The 18,977-nt window shown below is 37.3% G+C and overlaps 4 protein-coding genes and 1 long non-coding RNA gene across 10 annotated transcripts; 2 read left to right on the top strand and 3 right to left on the bottom strand.

Annotated features, from left to right (window-relative positions):
* Positions 1–357: 357 nt before the first annotated feature.
* Positions 358–4,437, bottom strand: LOC126604537 (DUF21 domain-containing protein At1g47330-like). The gene is made up of 12 exons (XM_050271823.1): positions 4,127–4,437; positions 3,691–3,767; positions 3,533–3,616; positions 3,309–3,422; positions 3,056–3,142; positions 2,757–2,896; positions 2,581–2,668; positions 2,387–2,460; positions 1,875–2,065; positions 1,334–1,557; positions 1,138–1,184; positions 358–962 (listed from the first exon to the last, which is right to left on the bottom strand). Exons 1-12 carry the CDS (start codon positions 4,302–4,304, stop codon positions 719–721), a joined length of 1,548 nt encoding a protein of 515 aa, XP_050127780.1. The 5' UTR covers positions 4,305–4,437; the 3' UTR covers positions 358–718.
* A 1,785-nt stretch (positions 4,438–6,222) lies between these two features.
* Positions 6,223–7,485, bottom strand: LOC126604586 (uncharacterized). Its single transcript, XR_007616688.1, has 2 exons — positions 7,338–7,485; positions 6,223–7,012 (listed from the first exon to the last, which is right to left on the bottom strand). It is a non-coding gene; the product is annotated as an uncharacterized LOC126604586 (long non-coding RNA).
* Positions 6,335–8,267, top strand: LOC126604584 (uncharacterized). Its single transcript, XM_050271873.1, has 2 exons — positions 6,335–6,797; positions 7,318–8,267. Exons 1-2 carry the CDS (start codon positions 6,335–6,337, stop codon positions 7,944–7,946), a joined length of 1,092 nt encoding a protein of 363 aa, XP_050127830.1. The 3' UTR covers positions 7,947–8,267.
* Positions 8,022–10,371, bottom strand: LOC126604585 (uncharacterized). Of its 3 annotated transcripts, none has more exons than XM_050271877.1 (7): positions 10,075–10,371; positions 9,881–9,988; positions 9,646–9,776; positions 9,308–9,408; positions 9,111–9,189; positions 8,853–8,944; positions 8,022–8,169 (listed from the first exon to the last, which is right to left on the bottom strand). In XM_050271877.1, the coding sequence occupies exons 1-6, from the start codon at positions 10,298–10,300 to the stop codon at positions 8,891–8,893; spliced, it is 699 nt and encodes a 232-aa protein (XP_050127834.1). In that variant the 5' UTR covers positions 10,301–10,371; the 3' UTR covers positions 8,022–8,169; positions 8,853–8,890. The 3 variants fall into 3 exon arrangements, with proteins under 3 accessions (XP_050127834.1, XP_050127833.1, XP_050127832.1); XM_050271876.1 differs by having other exon boundaries at positions 9,130–9,189; positions 10,075–10,369; XM_050271875.1 differs by lacking the exon at positions 8,022–8,169 and having other exon boundaries at positions 8,665–8,944; positions 9,130–9,189; positions 10,075–10,369.
* A 3,488-nt stretch (positions 10,372–13,859) lies between these two features.
* On the top strand, positions 13,860–18,966 carry LOC126603418 (uncharacterized). 4 transcript variants are annotated; one of them, XM_050270256.1, is made up of 18 exons: positions 13,861–14,293; positions 14,574–14,659; positions 15,187–15,487; positions 15,696–15,773; positions 15,881–16,101; positions 16,183–16,275; positions 16,375–16,458; positions 16,546–16,662; positions 16,920–17,025; positions 17,175–17,243; positions 17,411–17,464; positions 17,557–17,614; positions 17,749–17,825; positions 17,911–17,981; positions 18,069–18,129; positions 18,237–18,296; positions 18,421–18,483; positions 18,611–18,966. In XM_050270256.1, the coding sequence occupies exons 3-18, from the start codon at positions 15,194–15,196 to the stop codon at positions 18,731–18,733; spliced, it is 1,629 nt and encodes a 542-aa protein (XP_050126213.1). In that variant the 5' UTR covers positions 13,861–14,293; positions 14,574–14,659; positions 15,187–15,193; the 3' UTR covers positions 18,734–18,966. The 4 variants fall into 4 exon arrangements, with proteins under 4 accessions (XP_050126210.1, XP_050126213.1, XP_050126212.1 ...); XM_050270255.1 differs by having other exon boundaries at positions 15,165–15,487; XM_050270253.1 differs by lacking the exon at positions 14,574–14,659 and having other exon boundaries at positions 13,860–14,293; positions 15,165–15,487.
* The last annotated feature ends 11 nt before the right edge of the window (positions 18,967–18,977 follow it).

The following is an 18,977-nucleotide window of genomic DNA, read 5'->3' as shown; positions in this document are numbered from 1 at the left end:
CTTAGTATGGTATAAATCATTTTCACAAGTGAACGATGAAGTTGACAATTTTCAAATTGTACATATTATTCATTTATATTATGCTCATGAAGTGAATATCTGATTATAGCGTGAGAATGTATTAATCAAATTGATTTTAGTTTAGAGAAAAAAGATTGAAACGGAAAAATCTCTATCACCTCATATTTTTTAAATAATTTTTTATAATGTTAGAATAAGAATTGACGTTAAACTATAAGGTAAATGAGAGTTCATGAAGAATTCTTTAAGAGAATCGCTTTAGCATTATCTTGCTATTAAACTTTATGTTTGAATTACTGAAGAATGCAAGATTATTACTTCAGAAAATTGCCAAAATAAAAAATTGAGTGGTTCTACTCATACCAATCGATAACTCGATGCAAAAGTGTTAAGAAGTTCATCATGAAGGGTGGGCTGCCGGGCCTTTCATGGGCAACACTTGATGTTACAAAACAGGTGAAGAGTGCTTAGCACATAAAACATGTAGTAACAGAATTTACGTTCGAGAGAGAGATCGAGAGAGAGAGAGGGTTGTCTTAGCAGCGGGTTCTCATCAAACATGTAGGGGATCATATCTTTCTACATAACTAGAGTACCATAATTGTAGGTAGTCTTCGGTTAATTTTACGTAATTTCAAACTTAAATATTGATTTTGTGCATCTATATTTCATTCATGCGAAGAACATACGATCAATCTCACTGATCTCTTGACGTGTCGCCTTCAGAACCTTGATGAGTTGTGGTATGTGAGTCCGTTGGCATTGGATCTACAGCAGTCACCTTATCAGAGTCTTGATGTTGAGTAGAACCTGAATATAATGGCACTGATGATGATGTTAGCAGTGGGGCGTGGTTGACAGGTGGTGACCGTTGTCCGGAAGGATAGGGTGGGTTCGAGTAAGAAGGCTTTTCCTGAGATGCATGCATGTTGACCTTAATCCTGCATATTCAAGAAATATTATCATCTTTCGGTCCAAAATACAAGTTTCAGCAATACTGGTTGTCCTGCTACCAAAGCAAAATGATTGACAAACCCATACTACAGCATGGAACCGAAGATTTAAGAAGAATGTGTTGTGCTATTATGTGCAGGTGAAAATCGCTTAAAATCTTACCTGTTGTGGATATCGACATACTCATCTGTTTCATCCCATATCTCTTCCTGGTATAAGCAGAGATTTACAATTCGGATCAATACATGCAACAATTAAAATTTACAAAAATCCAGTATCCAGATAATACTCACACAAGTTTCGTAAGAAAATGCATGAGCAGATTCAGTTACTTATTCCTACAATGCATGACCATTACCTGAAGAAGTTCTTCGATGACATCCTCCATGGTAATTACTCCTACAAACTCTTCATTGTCTGGGAAAACTGGAATGGGACCGTTCTCAACGTCCAGAATGCAATGTGAACAGCCTCTGTGTCGTTTCTTAAATGCAGGAGTAGCTGATGGGCTTTTCTTAGATTGTTGACCTCCATCACCATTGTCCAAAGCACTCAGAGCATTGCTTGAACCCACTTTTTCATCTGGAATTCAACAAGAACACAAATTATGTACTTCAAAGGACACACATACAAAAAGGTTGCAGTGATTGAAAAACTCAGGAAAAGCACATACATTGAGAAATCAGATAGCCAGAAACTCAGTTAATCATATCAATCATACAGGACACACAGAACAAGTTAAATCCATTAACATACTCAAATGGAACTTTACATTATGAATACAGAATGAAATATCATGAAACAATTAAATATGAAAACTGAGATTTGAATCTTGAACCTCAAAATGAAAATAAACCTAAACAGCAGCATTCTTTTGTTGCTGCTACGAATATACACACCTTTCTTGAATGATGCCACAGGTTGGCCCGCTTGCTTCTTACAATCATCCTTAAACACGGGTGGTTCGCCATCTTTGCCATTCTTTAGTGCATCCTTTTTCCCGTTTGGATACTTAAAGACAACAGCAATGTGACTGTGACCTTTCTGAAATTCATTTAGAATATCATACAGAGGCATGTCTTCTGAAACCCTGTGGAGCAAATGAAAAGGCCAGCCAAGAATTATCATGCTCCGGCCCAATAAAAAATAAAACACAGGCAGTGAAACAAACTATTTTAGGAAGGGGTGTGATATCCACACACCCCTTTTTACTTCTCACACACCCCTTATTAATTTATGTCCTTTGATCTTCTTCATTTTATTCGATCCGACGGCCGGAAATTAAGGCGTGTGAGAAGTAAAAAGGGATGTGTGGATAGCAGCACACCCCCTTAAGGAATTCTCAAAACTACATTAGCTCATGTCTTGTATCAGATAATAAAAACCAAAATATAATGAGGTACTATCATACCGAGGAATTTTTCTGATCATCAGTTTTCTCAAAGTAACTCCACCTTCTGGATCAACCATCAAGAGATTCTTAACCTGCACTTATATGAAATGAACTGATACATTTGAAGCTAGCATCACTCTTGTTTTTTGGTCGGACATGCACTATCACTTCAACTTTGATAAAGTATATAATCAAAGCAAAAATGGAATTACCAGAACAAGACCAATTATATTTCCGGGCTTCCCACAATAAACTGGAACTCTACTATGACCCATTACCATTATTGCATTCAATGTGTCCCTGGAGAGAAAATAGAGTGACAGGTTTAAAAAAATGGAAGAACACATCAAATATGATAGAGAGAACAAACCGAAATCCACAAACCCACAAAGTAAGAGGTGCATCCAGATCAAGGGCAAATGCATTTGTTATGGGAGTCATAGCATCTTTTGCTGTCTTTTCAGTCAATTCAAGTGCCCCAGCAATGATGGTAGTCTCATCATGTGTTAAATCCCCACCTTTCCCAGCCTAAATAACAAATCATATGCATATGCCATATTTAATCACAGAACATGGGAAACCGGAGGACTTTCGGAAAGTTGAAAGTTCCTAACATATGCCACTAGACTACTAGTATGGTGCCTGATGTGAACTTTCAATATGCGAGAGCTTAGTCAGGTTATATACCTCATTTCCATGAAAATTCACAAAAGTCTTTAGCTCTGCTCTTCGTAAAAGAGCAGATTGTCCCTTACCCAGCATATAATCCAGAACCTGTGGAGAGAACAAATATAGAACAAATAAAATGACAGAATAGGAAACAAAAATGCAATTAATATCAGAATATATGCAGCTACGTCAAACAGTCAAGACACATCACAAAGTTTACAAACATCTAAAGTCGTTGTAATCATTATGTAAGTTCATGCATCAACATCACCTTGCTAATGGGATACGAAATGGGGAGGAAAAGAACAAGAAGAAAGCGCACAAATGGGGCCATTGTCGCCCCAACAGTCAATCCATAGCGAGTGCAGACTGCTTGCGGCAATATCTGGAGTAGCAACGAATACAAAGAACCAAAAGTAAACATCTTTTGTATGTATGTAGATACCTTCTTAAACTAAGCACTCGGCGTGAAATGCTCTTCCGAAGACAACTTACCTCCCCAAACACCAGGATGAGAGTGACCGATAACACAATGGCCGCCCAAGGAGGCACAAGACTATCCAAAAACACCGGAAGAGCCTAATAACACAGGAAACACCATCAACTACTACTAATTAATTGCCCTAGATAAAGCCACAACATCACACGATTACCTCCATTGCTAACGCGTTTCCGATTAAAAGCGTGCAAAGTAACAGGTGCTGATTCTTCACCACCGGATAAATTTTAGCTGCCAAAAAGGGAGCAGTTTAAAGCAATTAAACACACGCAAATCCAGTTCTTCTGTAAAGTTCAACTATTCTTTTGACTTGGACTGCAATAAACTGAGTCATCTAGTAATTTAGCTTACTGTCCAGCATCTCACAAAACAATATCATAACTTCCAATCCAGAAAACCGTTTCCAAAAACGATATTTGAATAAGTTTCAATCCAAAAAAGTTCTTATAGCTCAGAATCCAGAGGATCGCCCAAAGAAATGAAAAATTCGAAATTCGAAATTGCTGAGCAGCTCCAAATTTCATAAACTAAAAACAAATAACAAACAAAAAAATTTAAAGAAAATGAAATTATGAGGGAAGAAAGCTCACCGGCGTGTTTGCGATCCTGAGGGCGGCCGGACTTCATGAGGACCTCGAGGTCGACGAGGCCGAGGGACATGAGGCCGAGAGTGAGTCCGGCCATCATTCCGGCGAAGCATACCAGGCCTACGATTATCAGCAAGTACAGAAAGAACTTCGTCCCGCAGCAGGCCACCACCGCAGCCATCTCCGTCGCTCACTGGCTCGGTTGCTGGAGAGTGGAGACCAAAATTTGAAGCCGTGCGCGTGGGTTTGTCTTTCTCGGACCTTTTAGGTTGGGTTACTGGATATCTTTTTGGGCGGTTCAGTTCCCTCAATTTTTTTATGAAACTTTAACGAAAAGCATTCGTACTGTTCATTTTAACGAAAAATTATATTTTTACACTAAAAAGTCAATCCTAGTATTATTTACTTTACCCTTTATTTTGTCCTTATTATTAAAACTCAAAGTTTTCAAACCCTTTTCATTATTTTTTCTTTTTTTTATTTGCTTCCACAAACACACTTGCTTTTAGCGGTGCCAGTGGAGCAAGTGCCCGCGTTAACAAGAATAACTTGCGTTTGATTGAGACGATAAGACCACGGTAATTTTTTTTTTTTAAATAAACGATATTATTTACATTAACTAATAATATGAACTTAACCTCATAATAAGCTAATAAGTTAGTAATAATATGATTCAAATTCACCTTTAACGATAATCAGAGAAATACCACTAGACCGTGGTAGTTTAAATTCATCATTCTCTTCCTTAAGATAAATAATACCATTTGTTTACAACAAAAATTAAAGTGCGATGACAATGGATGACATGTTTATTGAGAAATAATTTTACACTCTTCACTTCTTATATCTTTTTCTAGTTTTATAGTTGTAAGATTAAACAATTAAAGTAAAACTAATAGTCATATACTAACAAATTTCTATTTCAACCTTCATTTTTTTTTCTCTTACACCTAAGTTTAAATCCGATACTCATAACCATCTGACATGACCCCTAAGTTTGAATTCGCTTCTCTTCTTGTAATCCAGGTAGTTTAAAACATCATATCGTGCACACAAAATTAATCAAAACAAAATCTCACTAATACAATTTTTGTCTCAAAATCCTATAGAAAAGACAGTTTATCTTAAGAAACGGGTATTAACTTCGAAGATGGATTGTCTGCCCTCCTATTTCCATACTCTTATCATCCTCTCCTGTTTTGTGTGGTCACGGTTAAGCCACGTCAACATTTTATATTCCTATTAGTTTTTGTTTTATTATTTTTATAAAAAAAATCAATATAAAATATCGACGTAACCGTAACCACACAAACAGAGAGAAATGAAAATGAAATGGCAGACAATCCACCTCCATTAACTTCATCTAGGAAAATATTGGTCAAATATGGGCTCTGTCTGCTGATGCCAGTTGTGTTTGTGTCTGGGCCCGTCACTGTTCTCATGAAGCCGTAGTTGATTTCGGGCTTTAGGGCCCATCCCTTTCAAGTTCCAACCGACAAAAGAGACGTTTCGCTTTTCCGGTAGGAATTACCGGCTACCAAAAGAAACTACCCCCGCAGCTAAAAAGTCTTTTGGCGCGTGGGCTAGTGTCACCACGAGAGGAGACTTTCTTCCACCCCTGGAATGCTAGACGCTTCCGACCAATAATACAATGTCACGTCCAAAAGTTATATGGCATGCTACTTTTCCGAGACCCCACGGTGGCATCACGGATGCAAGTATACAGGGTGAATCACTTGAACACGACTACAAACTGATAGCCAATCAATTCGGGGCCTTTTGGGAAACCCCAAACAGCCTAAAGCCAATTGCCTTCCTTTGCCAGTTGCCACAGTGCAACGCAAGCAAACATGTACCACCAAAATGGACGCCTTTGTCGCATGCACAGCCAAAACCAAACAAATGAGTACTTGTTAAAAAACCATGAACTGGATTGGACTGGACTTCCATTTATTAGGAGCCACTCGCACCAGATAATAGCACAACGGCTGTAAGGCCGAAAACAGAAAGGCACATTAAATTGGGCAGTCGTGGACTGCATTGCAACCTTCCTTTTTTATCCAGGCAAAAATAAAAGCCGGGACGCGACTTGTAAGCCATTTTCTCCAACCCATTTGGCTTTGTGTTGTGTGGCTCTCTTTTCTTATCCCTCTTATCACCTGCCTCAACCTAACCTTATGATCCCACCTCTATCTTCTGCTTACACATAGCATGCCATATGTTCTCCATTCCTTTCTATTAGTTTCCAATTTTCCGTGCAGTTTGAAGGCTTTTCCGAGCAATTTAAAGACCATGTCAAGTCAAGACAATGGCTCACCTGAGTTCCCAACGTGGCCGGAGTTCAAGCTTCCGGACTTGTTGTCCACAGACACCATTCGACAGGTTCATGCAACGATTGAGAATGAATGGGATCCTCTTCAGCGGTCGGCTTGCCAGACGGCAGCTGGGAGAGCCTTGTGGAATCATGTCATTCATGACCCCCTGGCAGACATACTTGCGGGAGAGTCCTACCTTAAAAGCCTCCATGAGAAGATAAAGAAAGACTGCGTCAACAAGGCGCGAGAAATCTCTGGTGTCATTCTTGCAGTTCGAACACTCTGGTTTGATTCGAAGCTTGAAGCAGCACTTCATTCCTTCAACAACGGGGAGGCACAAGTAGTTCTTCTTGGGGCAGGTTGGTAAAATCACAATATTTGGTTAACAGTACTCCTTGAAACAATGTGGCGTACATCAAGTTGCACTTCGTGCCTGTGATGTACGATGTTGGGACATTTTTGTGTATGACGGATTTTTAATCATAGGAGTTCTGAGTAACAGATAATCCTGACATCGTGACACCAGATGAGTTGTTCATTTACATTGCTTTATCAGAATCTACTATATGAATCCCTGTAAAGTGAAAAACAAATCCCGTCAAAATGAACACTTTCTAGGAAAACTGATCCTCAACATGCAGTTCTGGCTTCTGATTATGCACCAAAGTAAAATACAGATCACGAATTATTGGTCATGTATATGCATATGTAAACTGTAGGAAACAATGACAAACTTTTAGACCATGCCCCACCCAAAGACTAATTGTAGTTTATACTAAATTATCAATAGCATGTATATGGACACTGAAATCTCTCAAGCTTTCACGTGTACGGAAGTAAATATACAGCCTATGATAAAAATTGCACTTCTGTTTGTAGGAATGGATGCAAGGGCTTACCGATTGAGTTGCCTGAAGGAAAGCAATGTGTTTGAAGTTGATTTTCCTGATCTCCTGCAAATAAAAGCCACTCTCCTGCAAGCAGCGATGGATTCTACAAACGGTCACCCGTGTCTAACGATGACAGCAAAATCCATTACAAGAGTGGCGGCTGATATCAGAAGCAATGACTGGCTCGAAAAACTTCAAACATCAGGGTTTGTGCCTGAGAAGAACACAGTGTGGGTTCTAGAAGGCATCCTCTACTACCTAACCCATTCCGAGGCCACACAGGTACTTGAAACCATAGCAGACAAGTGCTCGCTTACTCAGACGGTACTCTTGGCAGATTTTATGAACAAACCATCAATCAGTCTTTCCAATTCCATCTTCCATTTCTATAGCGATTGGCCTGATCATCTGCTGCCATCTCTTGGCTTTTCTCATGTTAAACTATCACAAATTGGTGATCCAGATGCTCATTTTGGACTCATGCACGATCCCTCAAATCTGTTCAACAAGCTTCGCAGCTTGCCTAGGTCAGTACATACCCACCCAGATGATGGAACGCCATGCTGTCGCTTGTATTTGGTTGAGGCTTCTGGTTCACCGAATCAAACTATTCCATAGATAGCCAGCAGATATTTACTACATATCTCCAACTAGCTGCTCAGCTTGTCTAGGTCAGTACAGCACAGCCAGGTGATGGAAAACTTCGCTACCGCTTGGTTTAGCCATCTGATTCAACCTATTAGACCATTCCAAATAGACCAACAGGTGATAATGATCTGATCAAAAGTGTCAGCTCAAAATTAAAGCAGCATAGGAGTGGGCAGCATCAATATTTGTAGTTCTGCGAAGAAAAATATATTCCATTGGAATGAGAAACTCAAACAAATTTGAGATGTCTGAAAATTTCCAAGAAGCCAATACTTATATTCAATTGTTCAATTATGTTAGGCAAATTATCAACAACACCCACCAACAACTGGTATGCAAAGTAAGGAAAAAGAAAATAAAAAATAAATAAATATTATAGCTAGTAGAGTCGCGGAACGCATTCTATGCATTTAGAAGTGTGGATTTTGCTTCATTTCAAGTCATCAACCTAGTTAGTATCTGGAATGATTTTGACCACTAGAGTTAATTAAATGACTAGGATGACTTGAAATGTGACAAGCTATACATTTCTAATTACAAAAAAAAATAAATCAAGAAAGTTGTTGTTCATTAAAGTTAGTAAGTCTTTATAGAAGGACCTCCGATTCATGTCTTTCCAAAACCAAGAGCAGAGCACCTTTCTGTTAACAAAGACTAGAATAATATCGCCACAATGAGAAACTAAGACTGCAATAACTTTGCTAGATTATAAATATCTAACTTATTGAAGTAAATGGCACAAAACATGGTAGAAGCACATGAAAAGGGCAAAAATCAAGAAACATAATAGACAAGCAACGAGAGATAATCAAATCCACAATATACATGCATCTACAGAATTTCAAGCATGATATCCACTAGATAGTTTTTTCCTACAAATTGGTCAAGCGTCAAGGCAGTCCTTGATTCCTTGCTCAAATTTGTCTAGGGATGATAAGGTATCCATGAGAGAATCTGCAACCTTCTTTCTGCAGCCAATAGAACATAGTGAGATGGGAAAATTTATCGTTAACTTACAACTTGGTACCCTATTATGCGAAACAGAGTACCCAATAAATCTTTCTCAGGGATCAAGAGTGCGACAAAACCGAACGCAAATAAATTTCTACAGAAATTCTCTCTTGCCATGTTTACCTTGATAGAAGAGACATACCTTTCAGCGGCAAATTGAACGTCGGTCTCATTTACCAGACCATTAAGAGAAGTGAATGATCTGCAACATAACAACCATAAAAAATGGAAATGAAAAAGACAATGTTTGTAAATATTACAGCAATTGAATAGAAAAATATACTGCTCTACGATGTAAATATGTCAGACGTAAAATGTACCTTACAAGATCATTTAGCATAGACTCAGCTTCCAATTTTACAGGATCCTTATCACCAAGCAACGACGATGCGTTCTTTACAACCAGACGGAATGTGCAAACCTGTGAAGTAATGAGTTTGATAATATGAGGTCAATTAGCAAAAGTTCAACAGCTCCATCAATCTACAAGATTCTTTCAATGCCATGCAAGAGAGCCTTAAAAATTTCGATAAATTCACACAAGATGCTGCTTATAGTAACTATCCAAACAGTTGATTCTATGCACTAAATAGAAATTAAGAGCCGTCAAATCACCCTGATTAAATAAAACAAGGATAAATGAGCGAAAATGTTGAACCTCAACGCCTGTATTGGCTTGAAATGCAACAAACGAGTTCCTGTCCTCTATAACACAATCCCTTGCAGCAGATCTAAACAATCTCCGAACCTCCTCCATCTCCTTGTTCGTATAATCCGAATCCGTAGCCGCTGTAAAAATAAATCACATTAATCCAGATGAAATTTTACACACACGCACACAATATATATATATATAGAGAGAGAGAGAAAGAGAGAGAGAGAGAGAGAGAGACTGAGTAGTCGATGAGCCGCGACGAGGCTCTCTCGGGAGGCATCAATCGGGGCCAGGAGGAACCTGGAGGCCTTCTTCTTCTGCTCGCGGAGCCAATCCTTTGGTCCTGCTGCGGAAATATGGAAAAAATTAGGGTTTCGAGATCAAATAACTAGAAACTGAAGGACTAAATCAAAATGGTGCGAGCTAGCTCACAAATGCCGAAGGAGAATCCGGATGCCGCGTCGGGTCGGAAGAGCGAAGGGATGAGAGCGACGAGGGAGAGCAAAGCGACGTCTCTACGACTGCGTTTTGGGAGTTGAAGATTGGGGGAAGCGTTCGGATTTGAAATTAGGGTTTTTGATTTTGGAGGGAAGGATGAGATGGCGGTTACTGTGGGTGAGGAGGAGCTGGAGATAAGGCGGTGCGAAGCAATTGCCATAGTTGTTGCGTGCCTGCCTGCTTCTCTTTTGCGACGACGTGTTGTGGTGCGAGTGACTAAGCGGTATCGACTTGGCGTTTTGCTTTCCTCGTCACGTGAGACGCGATTTTGCATTTCCGACTTGGCGAGACACTATTGGTGGGATTTTTTTTTGTGCTCTTAATGGGCTTCAATAAGAGTTGTCGAGTTTAATGGGCCTTATCTAATGAACATTTGGGTTTAGTTGGGCTTGGAATGTCAAAACATTAGATGATTACTCTGGTGCATAAGAACTTTCTTTTTAACTTACTATGCTCTGAATTTAATTTTCTCTCTTCTTCTCAGTAATTCTTAAAGTAGTAATATTGCTTTTAATAAAAATATATATATATCTCTCTATTATCTCTATCAAATAATGTAAGTTCATAAGTTCAAATTTTACTATTTTTTATTGAAGTTTCATCTACAAGTAATGTTAAAAAAAAAAAAACAACCAAAAACAAAAACCTCCCACTTCCCCCCCCCCCCCCGGCAAGTTCTCTCTCTCTCTCTCTCTCCCCTTATCATTTTCTAAAAAAATGTGTTCATACACACAAAGCAAATGCTAGTATGTAGTAAGATCTTTCTAATTGTTGACTTGCATTGTGTTTTATTAATGGGTAGTTTTATTCACACACTCTTATTATTTTTTGTCTATTAATCTTCTCCAATTCATTTCATCAGACGATCGAAAATTGAGAAAATTGATTTAATTTAAAAAATAAGAAGAAAATAATCAAAGTAATTAATAAATCCTTGTGAAGTGAAGTGAGCCATAATTAATAAATGAAAATAATCACAAAACAATCAAATTATAAAGAAATTTAATTTAATTTTTAAAACAAACGTGAAACATCTTTGATGCAACTACGTGTGTAGCATGCTTGAATTTTTGTTAGTTTCTGGAGTGCACGTTTCTCTTGTTGAGTGGTTTTTTTTTGTCGTCATTAGTGTACTGTGACTCCCTTTGCATGTTAAATACTTGTCCCGTCCGCCTTCTTCCTCCTCCGAGTCAGATGGCGCCAACGCCTGACGCCTTCAGTTTTTCAGTTACGGACGCATCCAGAGTGCGTTTTTAATCTGATCGAAGCCACCCGGCCTTCCTGCATGAATTTATGGTAACGCCTCTCGGCCGTGGCAAACAGCAGTATTGTAACGTATCAAACTTCTTTTACCTCAAGTAACGTTGTTTTTTAAGTAAATTTTTTTTTTCCAAGTAACTTTTTATTTTCATGTGACCAAAAGAGATTTTTGTTTTTTTATTCAACAATTATAGTCCATTAGCACTATTAGTGTAGGACTTTAAAAGCTTTCTACATTAAAGCAAATTGTATATAGAAAGTTGTTAATGACGCTTCAAAAAAAAAAATTATTATGCTCTCCAAAAACGTGGAAATAGATGACTAATACTTTCATTCCTTGTAGAGGATAAACTTTATTATCTCACTTACAAATAACGTACTTTCACCATTAAAAATTCATAGTTGGAACTATTCAATTTCTTAATCATCAAGTAAAGATCAAGCCTATAAAAAATCATTCAAATTGGATATTATTTAGTCATCTAACTGTATCAAATTAATCAATGATGTAACTACCAAATAACATACTAATGATGACTTGTCCATTTATTTAATGCATTTATATGACTAATTGATGATCTTTAAATGATAATTAAGAAATTGAACGATTTTGATTACAACATTTCTACAATAGAGATACGTTATTTGCAAGTATAGAAACGAGCATATCTTCAAAGGAGGAACGCAAGTGCTATCCAAAACATAATAGAGGAAATAGTACTTTGAGGAATGCAATGCATAATGACTTTTCAAATGCAAATAACATCTCACTACACATATTATAACATACATATATATATATGTATATATATATATATATATATATATATATATATCATGCATTTAACCCTGTCGCCGCCTGTGTTCTTTTGTGTTATCATCTTCTTCACCCAATAACCAGATCAATATCTCTAGTGTATCACAATGCATCTAAACGTTTCCAGTTATTATTGCCTTAATTTCTCATATTCCGACCTCTTTCTCGCCTTTTTTCCGACCTTCGGTCCTCATACCTTCTATAACCTCTCATCTTATCTAGCACTTTAGTAAACAAATTGTTCAATTTTTCATATGGCTTCATTAAGATCACTTCATCTACGACCAAGATGTGTTATGTTCTTTACATTTTGGACTATATTGTACTTACTAGGTCTTTGGTCTTATCGGAAGTTGATTATTAAAGTTGTTGTGTGCTTGGTTATTGTGGATCGTCAATTCTAATAGGTAAACTTCTACTTTATGAATAATAGATGAAATATCTTGGTGAGTTTTTCCAGCACCAACTGTTTTTTTTTTCTTAAAAAAAAAAAAAGTAGATTATTGTGTCTTATACTCTTATGTTGAAGTTTATTCTGGTGGAAAACAGGTTGGATCCCAAATTTCCATGATGTGCATATACAAGCTAAGCTAAAGATGAACTCGACTATGCTGGATCATCAAAACAGAAAGATTATAGGACACAAAGATGTCATCTTCGGCAAAAAAAGGTAATGTATAATTTTTGTTTTGGAATGTTGAACGTTTGGTTGCAATTTATAAATATTTGAATGGGCTGAAGTTAAATTTATAAGGAACAAATCACAAAATGTCAGATATGAGAGACTCAAAATGCACGATACGAGCATTACAAAAGCATAAAGATATTACTTGTAAAATATCATTTACAAATCAAATATCTTTTATCTAATATCTTATAGTTACTGTATTGCGATTCATTCTTTACTATTTTGGCAGCAATCCAATGAGACTTGAAAGTTATCCACTCAAAGACTCGTTTGTACATCGTTTAAGAAGGTTTAAAATTGCATTCAGGCAATTTTGTGGGGCGCATTTCGTAATATGTTTTAACGATTTGAACCGCTTATATTTTAAAACATCATTCATACAAAAATTTAGACAAATCAAAACTATTAAGACATTATTTATAGTAAAAAAATAAACGAATACGTTTAGTAGATCATCCTTACAAAGAAACCTCAAAACTCATAACATGACGGTCATATGATTTTTTATTTTGGTAATTTTTAGTAGATATGATATTTGAGGAAGATCTAAAAGATAGCCGGTTCAGATCGTTGAAATGTATTACAGGATAAACTGTACAAAAATTAGAGTAAAATGTTTTGTAAAAAAAGTGGTGTTACGAATCCGCTACAACTTTAATAGAGTTCATATAATATATATGTTGAGCTCCCCTTAATAACAATAATTTTTTTTTTTAGAATTGCTTAATTTCACATGTTGAAATATGTTTCAAAGTTCAATCTTCTATTTTATAATTTTATTAGTTTAATTTATAATCATCATCAACCAACCTCATCAAATTTTAATAAGAATTAAAACATAAAAAAATCTGAAAAATAGTGTGAAATTGGAACATATGCTGAATTAAAAAATAGATTAGAAACTCAATTAAAGTTACAAATGGAAAAGTTATATTATCTTAGTCTCTAGACTACGTGGCACAGCATCTCTCCATCTTCCATGAACAATTTCCCACCACTTTTCCACCACCACCACCACCATCATTCGCGTTTCCAGAAACGGAAACAACAACAAATCCGTACTCCTCCTCTCGTCAGCTCCGTCCCCAGCGAATTTAATTCCCTCTCCCTTCCCACTGCGAGGAATAATACTCCCAACTGCCAACCAAATTAGATGTTCCCTGCCACATAATCCCATTGGCATCGGAATCCCCCGAATCCCATTCCTTCTTATCACCCCCTCCATTCCCTCCCCCTCCCCCCTCCCAAATGCCTAATTAACACCACCATGCGAATTCCCAAGAAACCCGTTTCCTTCTGCCTCTTTCTGTTTTATCCCGAACTTTCCGCTTCCTCTCTCTTTCCCCGCTTCCGCTCTCCCGGTAAAAGAAAAGGCTTTCACACAACAGGTTCGTTTTTGCTTTCGTCCTCATTGTTTTTCCTTTCAAAGTTTTCAATTTTTAAACCATTTTTTGAGCTTGTGAAGCGTGAATTTTGTGAGGGTAGAGTCTGCATTTACGCTTCGCTAGTGGGTTTTTTGTGGTTTTGTGATTTTACCTTGTTATCTGGCGTGAAGCTTTTTAGAAGTTAGTAGGAGGATTGGGCTATAAGTATTGGGGGGTTTGTACTGGGAAAGAGCAAAAAGCACGGAGCTTTTCTTTTAACTTTGAGAAAATTGGTAATTGTTAGGTGTCTCTTGGAGCATAGCTTGGAGGATTCTTAGAGTTGGAACTTAACCTGGTGCACTGTGCGCTCACTTTTGTTTGGCACTTCAGGTAAGATTCCCCATCCGGGTTCTCTGTTTGTAGAAATGGGGTTTTCTTCTTCTTCTTAATTTTCTAAGAAAATGAAGACTTGTAGTTTGGGAAGTTTTTCCGAGAAGGGTCTGGTGAAGAATGAGGGGAAATGAGGATTTTCGAGCTGTTTTTCGAAAAGATTGTAACTTTAGTAATTATTTTCTGTTTGTGAAAATGGGGTTTTCTTCTTCTTCTTCACTCCATCTTTCATTTTTAACTTTTAGACTTGTCGTTTGGGTAGTTTTTTGAAAAGGGTCAGCTGAAGAATGAGTGGAAAATGAGGATTTTTGAGCTGTTTTTCGGAAAGCTTTTTGATAGATTGTCACACTCCCTTTTAATTCGCGTTGTTTGCATGTCTATGATGTTTAATGTGATATTTCTAGATAAGTACCGTATACAGTCCTGCTTTAGTTAAATGAAAATATCATCCTTTTCGTTCACCATTAGAAGCTCTAATTTTTGCTCCATTGCTATAATCTAACAGGAGGTTATCAATTGCATGCCAGTTATTCGATGGAAAAAGGCCACGAAACTGCTGTACGAGGTGACCAGTCAGCACATTTTGCACCTATGGGCTCAACTGATGGTGGTAAAAAACCATGTGTATGGTCATCTCCCCAAGGAGGATGTAAAATTGACATAAGAAAGCAGATCTTCTGCAACAGATCGTTGAATATGAAGAATATTGTTGCAGTAGGATTTGATATGGATTACACATTGGCACAGTACAAGCCAGAAACCTTTGAGTCTCTTGCATACGATGGAACTATCCGGAAGTTGGTGTACGATCTAGGGTACCCTCGTGAGGTTTGTCTGTTCTATTATTTGTTCTTACATTTCAGGAAGAAATTGATGTTGCTAACATATCAGATACTCAATTAATTTGGTTTAATATTGCAATTAATCCAGTAGTGTTAGTGCATTTTAATTTCAACACTTAGCAGACATCATTTAGTACCATTTTAAATTATGAGCAAATCATAGTAAGTTGATTAACACTCATTACCTGATGAAGTTGCTGAATTGGTCCTTCGATTGGACATATATGGTCAGAGGGTTGGTTCTGGATAAGAAGAGAGGCAACATCTTGAAGGTGAACCGTTGATTACGGTGTTTTTATGTTTTTTGTGGTCATTCCAAGTTAGGTTGGATTTCTATTCTTTCTTGCGAATCTCTGTGTGATATTGCATGGGTGTGCAGATGGATCGACATAAGTATGTGAAAGTTGCTTACCATGGATTCAAAGAGTTATCTAAGGAAGATAAAGTTAACACCTATGGGAATACATTAGTGCGGGATTCCTTTGACGAGCCAGATTATATTATCATTGATACCCTCTTTGCCCTTGCTGAAGCTTACATGTTTGCCCAACTGGTTGACTTTAAAGACAAAAATTCAGGAAATTTTCCAGAGAGTGTTGAGTAAGAATATGACTTGCTATGTGGTCCGTGGATGGTAAAATTCTTCTATATCAAAATTTATTTTGTATTTTTCCTTTTCAGTTACGCTGTTATGTACAAGGATGTTCGAGCTGCTGTTGATTTGTGCCACCGTGATGGAACTTTAAAGCAAATGGTGGCAAATGACCCTCAGCGGTAAGGATAAGCATTGTGTATTAGTTTCACTTTATTCTAATCAATTGATGATTGAATAGTAAAACAATCTTACTTGGTCTTCATGCTTATTGCTACAAGGTACATTAATGAAGATACCTCCATTGTTCCTATGCTCAAAATGCTGAGAGATTCCGGCCGTGCTACATTCCTGGTGACAAACAGGTATTTGTGCTTCTTTTATTTCTGTCTAATTTAATTTGAAAATATACATATGTTTTGCTGATAATCTATAACACATCTTACTTACAGTTTATGGGACTATACAAACATTGTAATGAATTTCCTCTGTGAGTCGCGCACAGTGGATGGTAGTAGAAAATGCAATTTCAACTGGCTTAAATACTTCGATGTTGTCATCACTGGCAGGTCATGATTTTTCCTTTCCTCTAAGCGTGCTTTATTGTTCTTCACCATATATCGCCAATCAGTTTATTAATTCATTAACTGGAGAATGCTAATCTGGATTTCATGTGCCCTACCCTTTGCCATGTTGTATGCTTGTATGAATTACGTTGCTTATCCTTTGTGTTCATCATCTCTGAATTTACTAAGAATTTGCCATCTACCATCCATGTCATAGCTACTGTCATTATACTAACCATTAGAAGCGGTTACGTATGCAGTGCAAAGCCAAGCTTCTTTCATGATGGTAACCGTGCTAATCTGTTTGAGGTAGATCTCGAGTCGGGGATGCTACATAATACTGATAATGGTTCTCCTACGGCTCAGGTTGGTATGCTAGTGTTGGTAATTCATTGTATGTCGCATTATACACGTGTATCGCCTCATTTTATGTAGTTTTATTCATTTATGTCACCTTATACATGCGTATCCCCTTATTTTATCAAGTTTTATTTATCAATTTTATATTATAAAAGGTTGGAAGTTCTTCACCTGCACCTACATTATCATTGAACGGACAGAAGAAGGGTTGTAAAGTTTTCCAGGTACTCTTTCAAATATTTAGTGCATTACAGAATCATATTAATAGCTTTATCCGAATACAATTACATTATTTCACAACCATCTTTATTTCTATAACCAACATTCTGTTTTGCTAATTACTGTGTTAATTATTTTGACTTGAGTAATGATGCCTTTGAACTTGTTTCAGGGAGGCAGTGTTGGGCATCTTCATAAACTGCTTTCAATTGAGTCAAGTTCACAGGTGAACTATTCTTTCCTCGAAGTATGTCAGTTGAAAGAAAAATTTGATGTTATTAACAAATTTGGGTCTAATATTTTGCACATTTTTCATAGGTTCTTTATGTTGGTGACCATATATACGGAGATATTTTGCGCAGCAAAAAGGTTCTTGGTACTGATCATTTTCTTTCTGATATTCGGTTATCTTATCAGTCACTTCTTTAAACAATGTGCATGTTTTCTTTCTTCAACATTGTTTCCTCAAATGTGATCATACTTTCCCTAATTTCTTGTCTTTATGAACAGGGTGGAGAACAATGCTTGTTGTTCCAGAGCTAGAAAGGGAGGTTGAACTCCTATGGGAATTGAGAGATACCCGCAAGGTCCTTCTAAAATTCAACAGCTGTAGTCTAGTATCATGATCAACAAGCTTATTTAGAATGTAACTCGTACACTGGTTTCATACAGCAACTTCAATTGTTGAGGAATGAGCGCGATATGATTGAAGACAAAATACATCATCTAAAGTGGTCTCTCAAGTCGGTGTTCATCTAGGTTTCTATTTTGCTTTTTATTATTTATTTTGTGAGGGATAATTTACATAGAAGTGAGGTTGCTCTTCTCAGATATGACGATATCAGTGCTGAGGAGAAACAAAAATTATCTTCTGAATACTATGCGTTGGAGGTAAGCCTTTTAAACATGCGAAGCAAAGTTTATTTCAGCTGCTTAAATATGTTGCTTAACAGTTTTGAAATTTGTATTTATCACTTCTTAATGGCTTAACTTTATAGTTCCGAAGAGACCAAGTGCGGTTCATCCATCAACAGTCTCAACGTGAATGTCACCAAATGGTAGTGATTCTCTTGTACAACATCAAATATGCTTTCTGGTTCTGAGGCTTTAGTCCAGTGGTATATGAATTTTCTTCAATTTGGTTTCAAGAATGTTGACTAGTTGGTTTGCTTACGATTTCAGTTTCACAAGATTTGGGGACAACTCATGAAGACTGGCTATCAGAACTCTCGCTTTGCCCATCAGGTGAGGTGTAACCCTCCTTTCTAGGTTCCTAGTTCGTTGTTTGGTAATCCTATGCCAAAACTGCTGGCCATAAGGCGGTGGCTCATTGGGTATTTGGGTGAAACTTATGGTCATCTGTGATTTGCAGGTTGAAAGATTTGCCTGCCTTTATGCTAGCCAAGTTTCCAACTTGAGCCTCTATTCGCCTGACAAATACTACAGGCCGAGTGAAGACTACATGCCCCATGAATTTGATATTCTTCCCCTGTGACGCATCTCTGCGTCGTGATAAGAAGAGGCAGCATTTCGGGAGGAGTGTAGTGAGTTTGGCTCTGGGAAGCATTAAACAAAGAGCTAATGCCAAAAGCTTAGTACCCCCTGTAAATGTTTGCTCCAATAGAGTACTGTAAATTAAGTGCTTATATGCCCTTTACTTTTCTTTGCCCCTGTATGTAGTACAAACTTTTCTGCATTATGAATGAAGAAATGTTTCGTTGCGTGTTATGACTATCCGA

Source organism: Malus sylvestris, chromosome 15 (assembly GCF_916048215.2).
Source record: "Malus sylvestris chromosome 15, drMalSylv7.2, whole genome shotgun sequence".
Classification (NCBI taxonomy): Eukaryota; Viridiplantae; Streptophyta; class Magnoliopsida; order Rosales; family Rosaceae; genus Malus; species Malus sylvestris.
The sequence above is the reverse complement of the archived record's forward strand: the minus strand, read 5'-3'. Positions and strand labels throughout refer to the sequence as shown.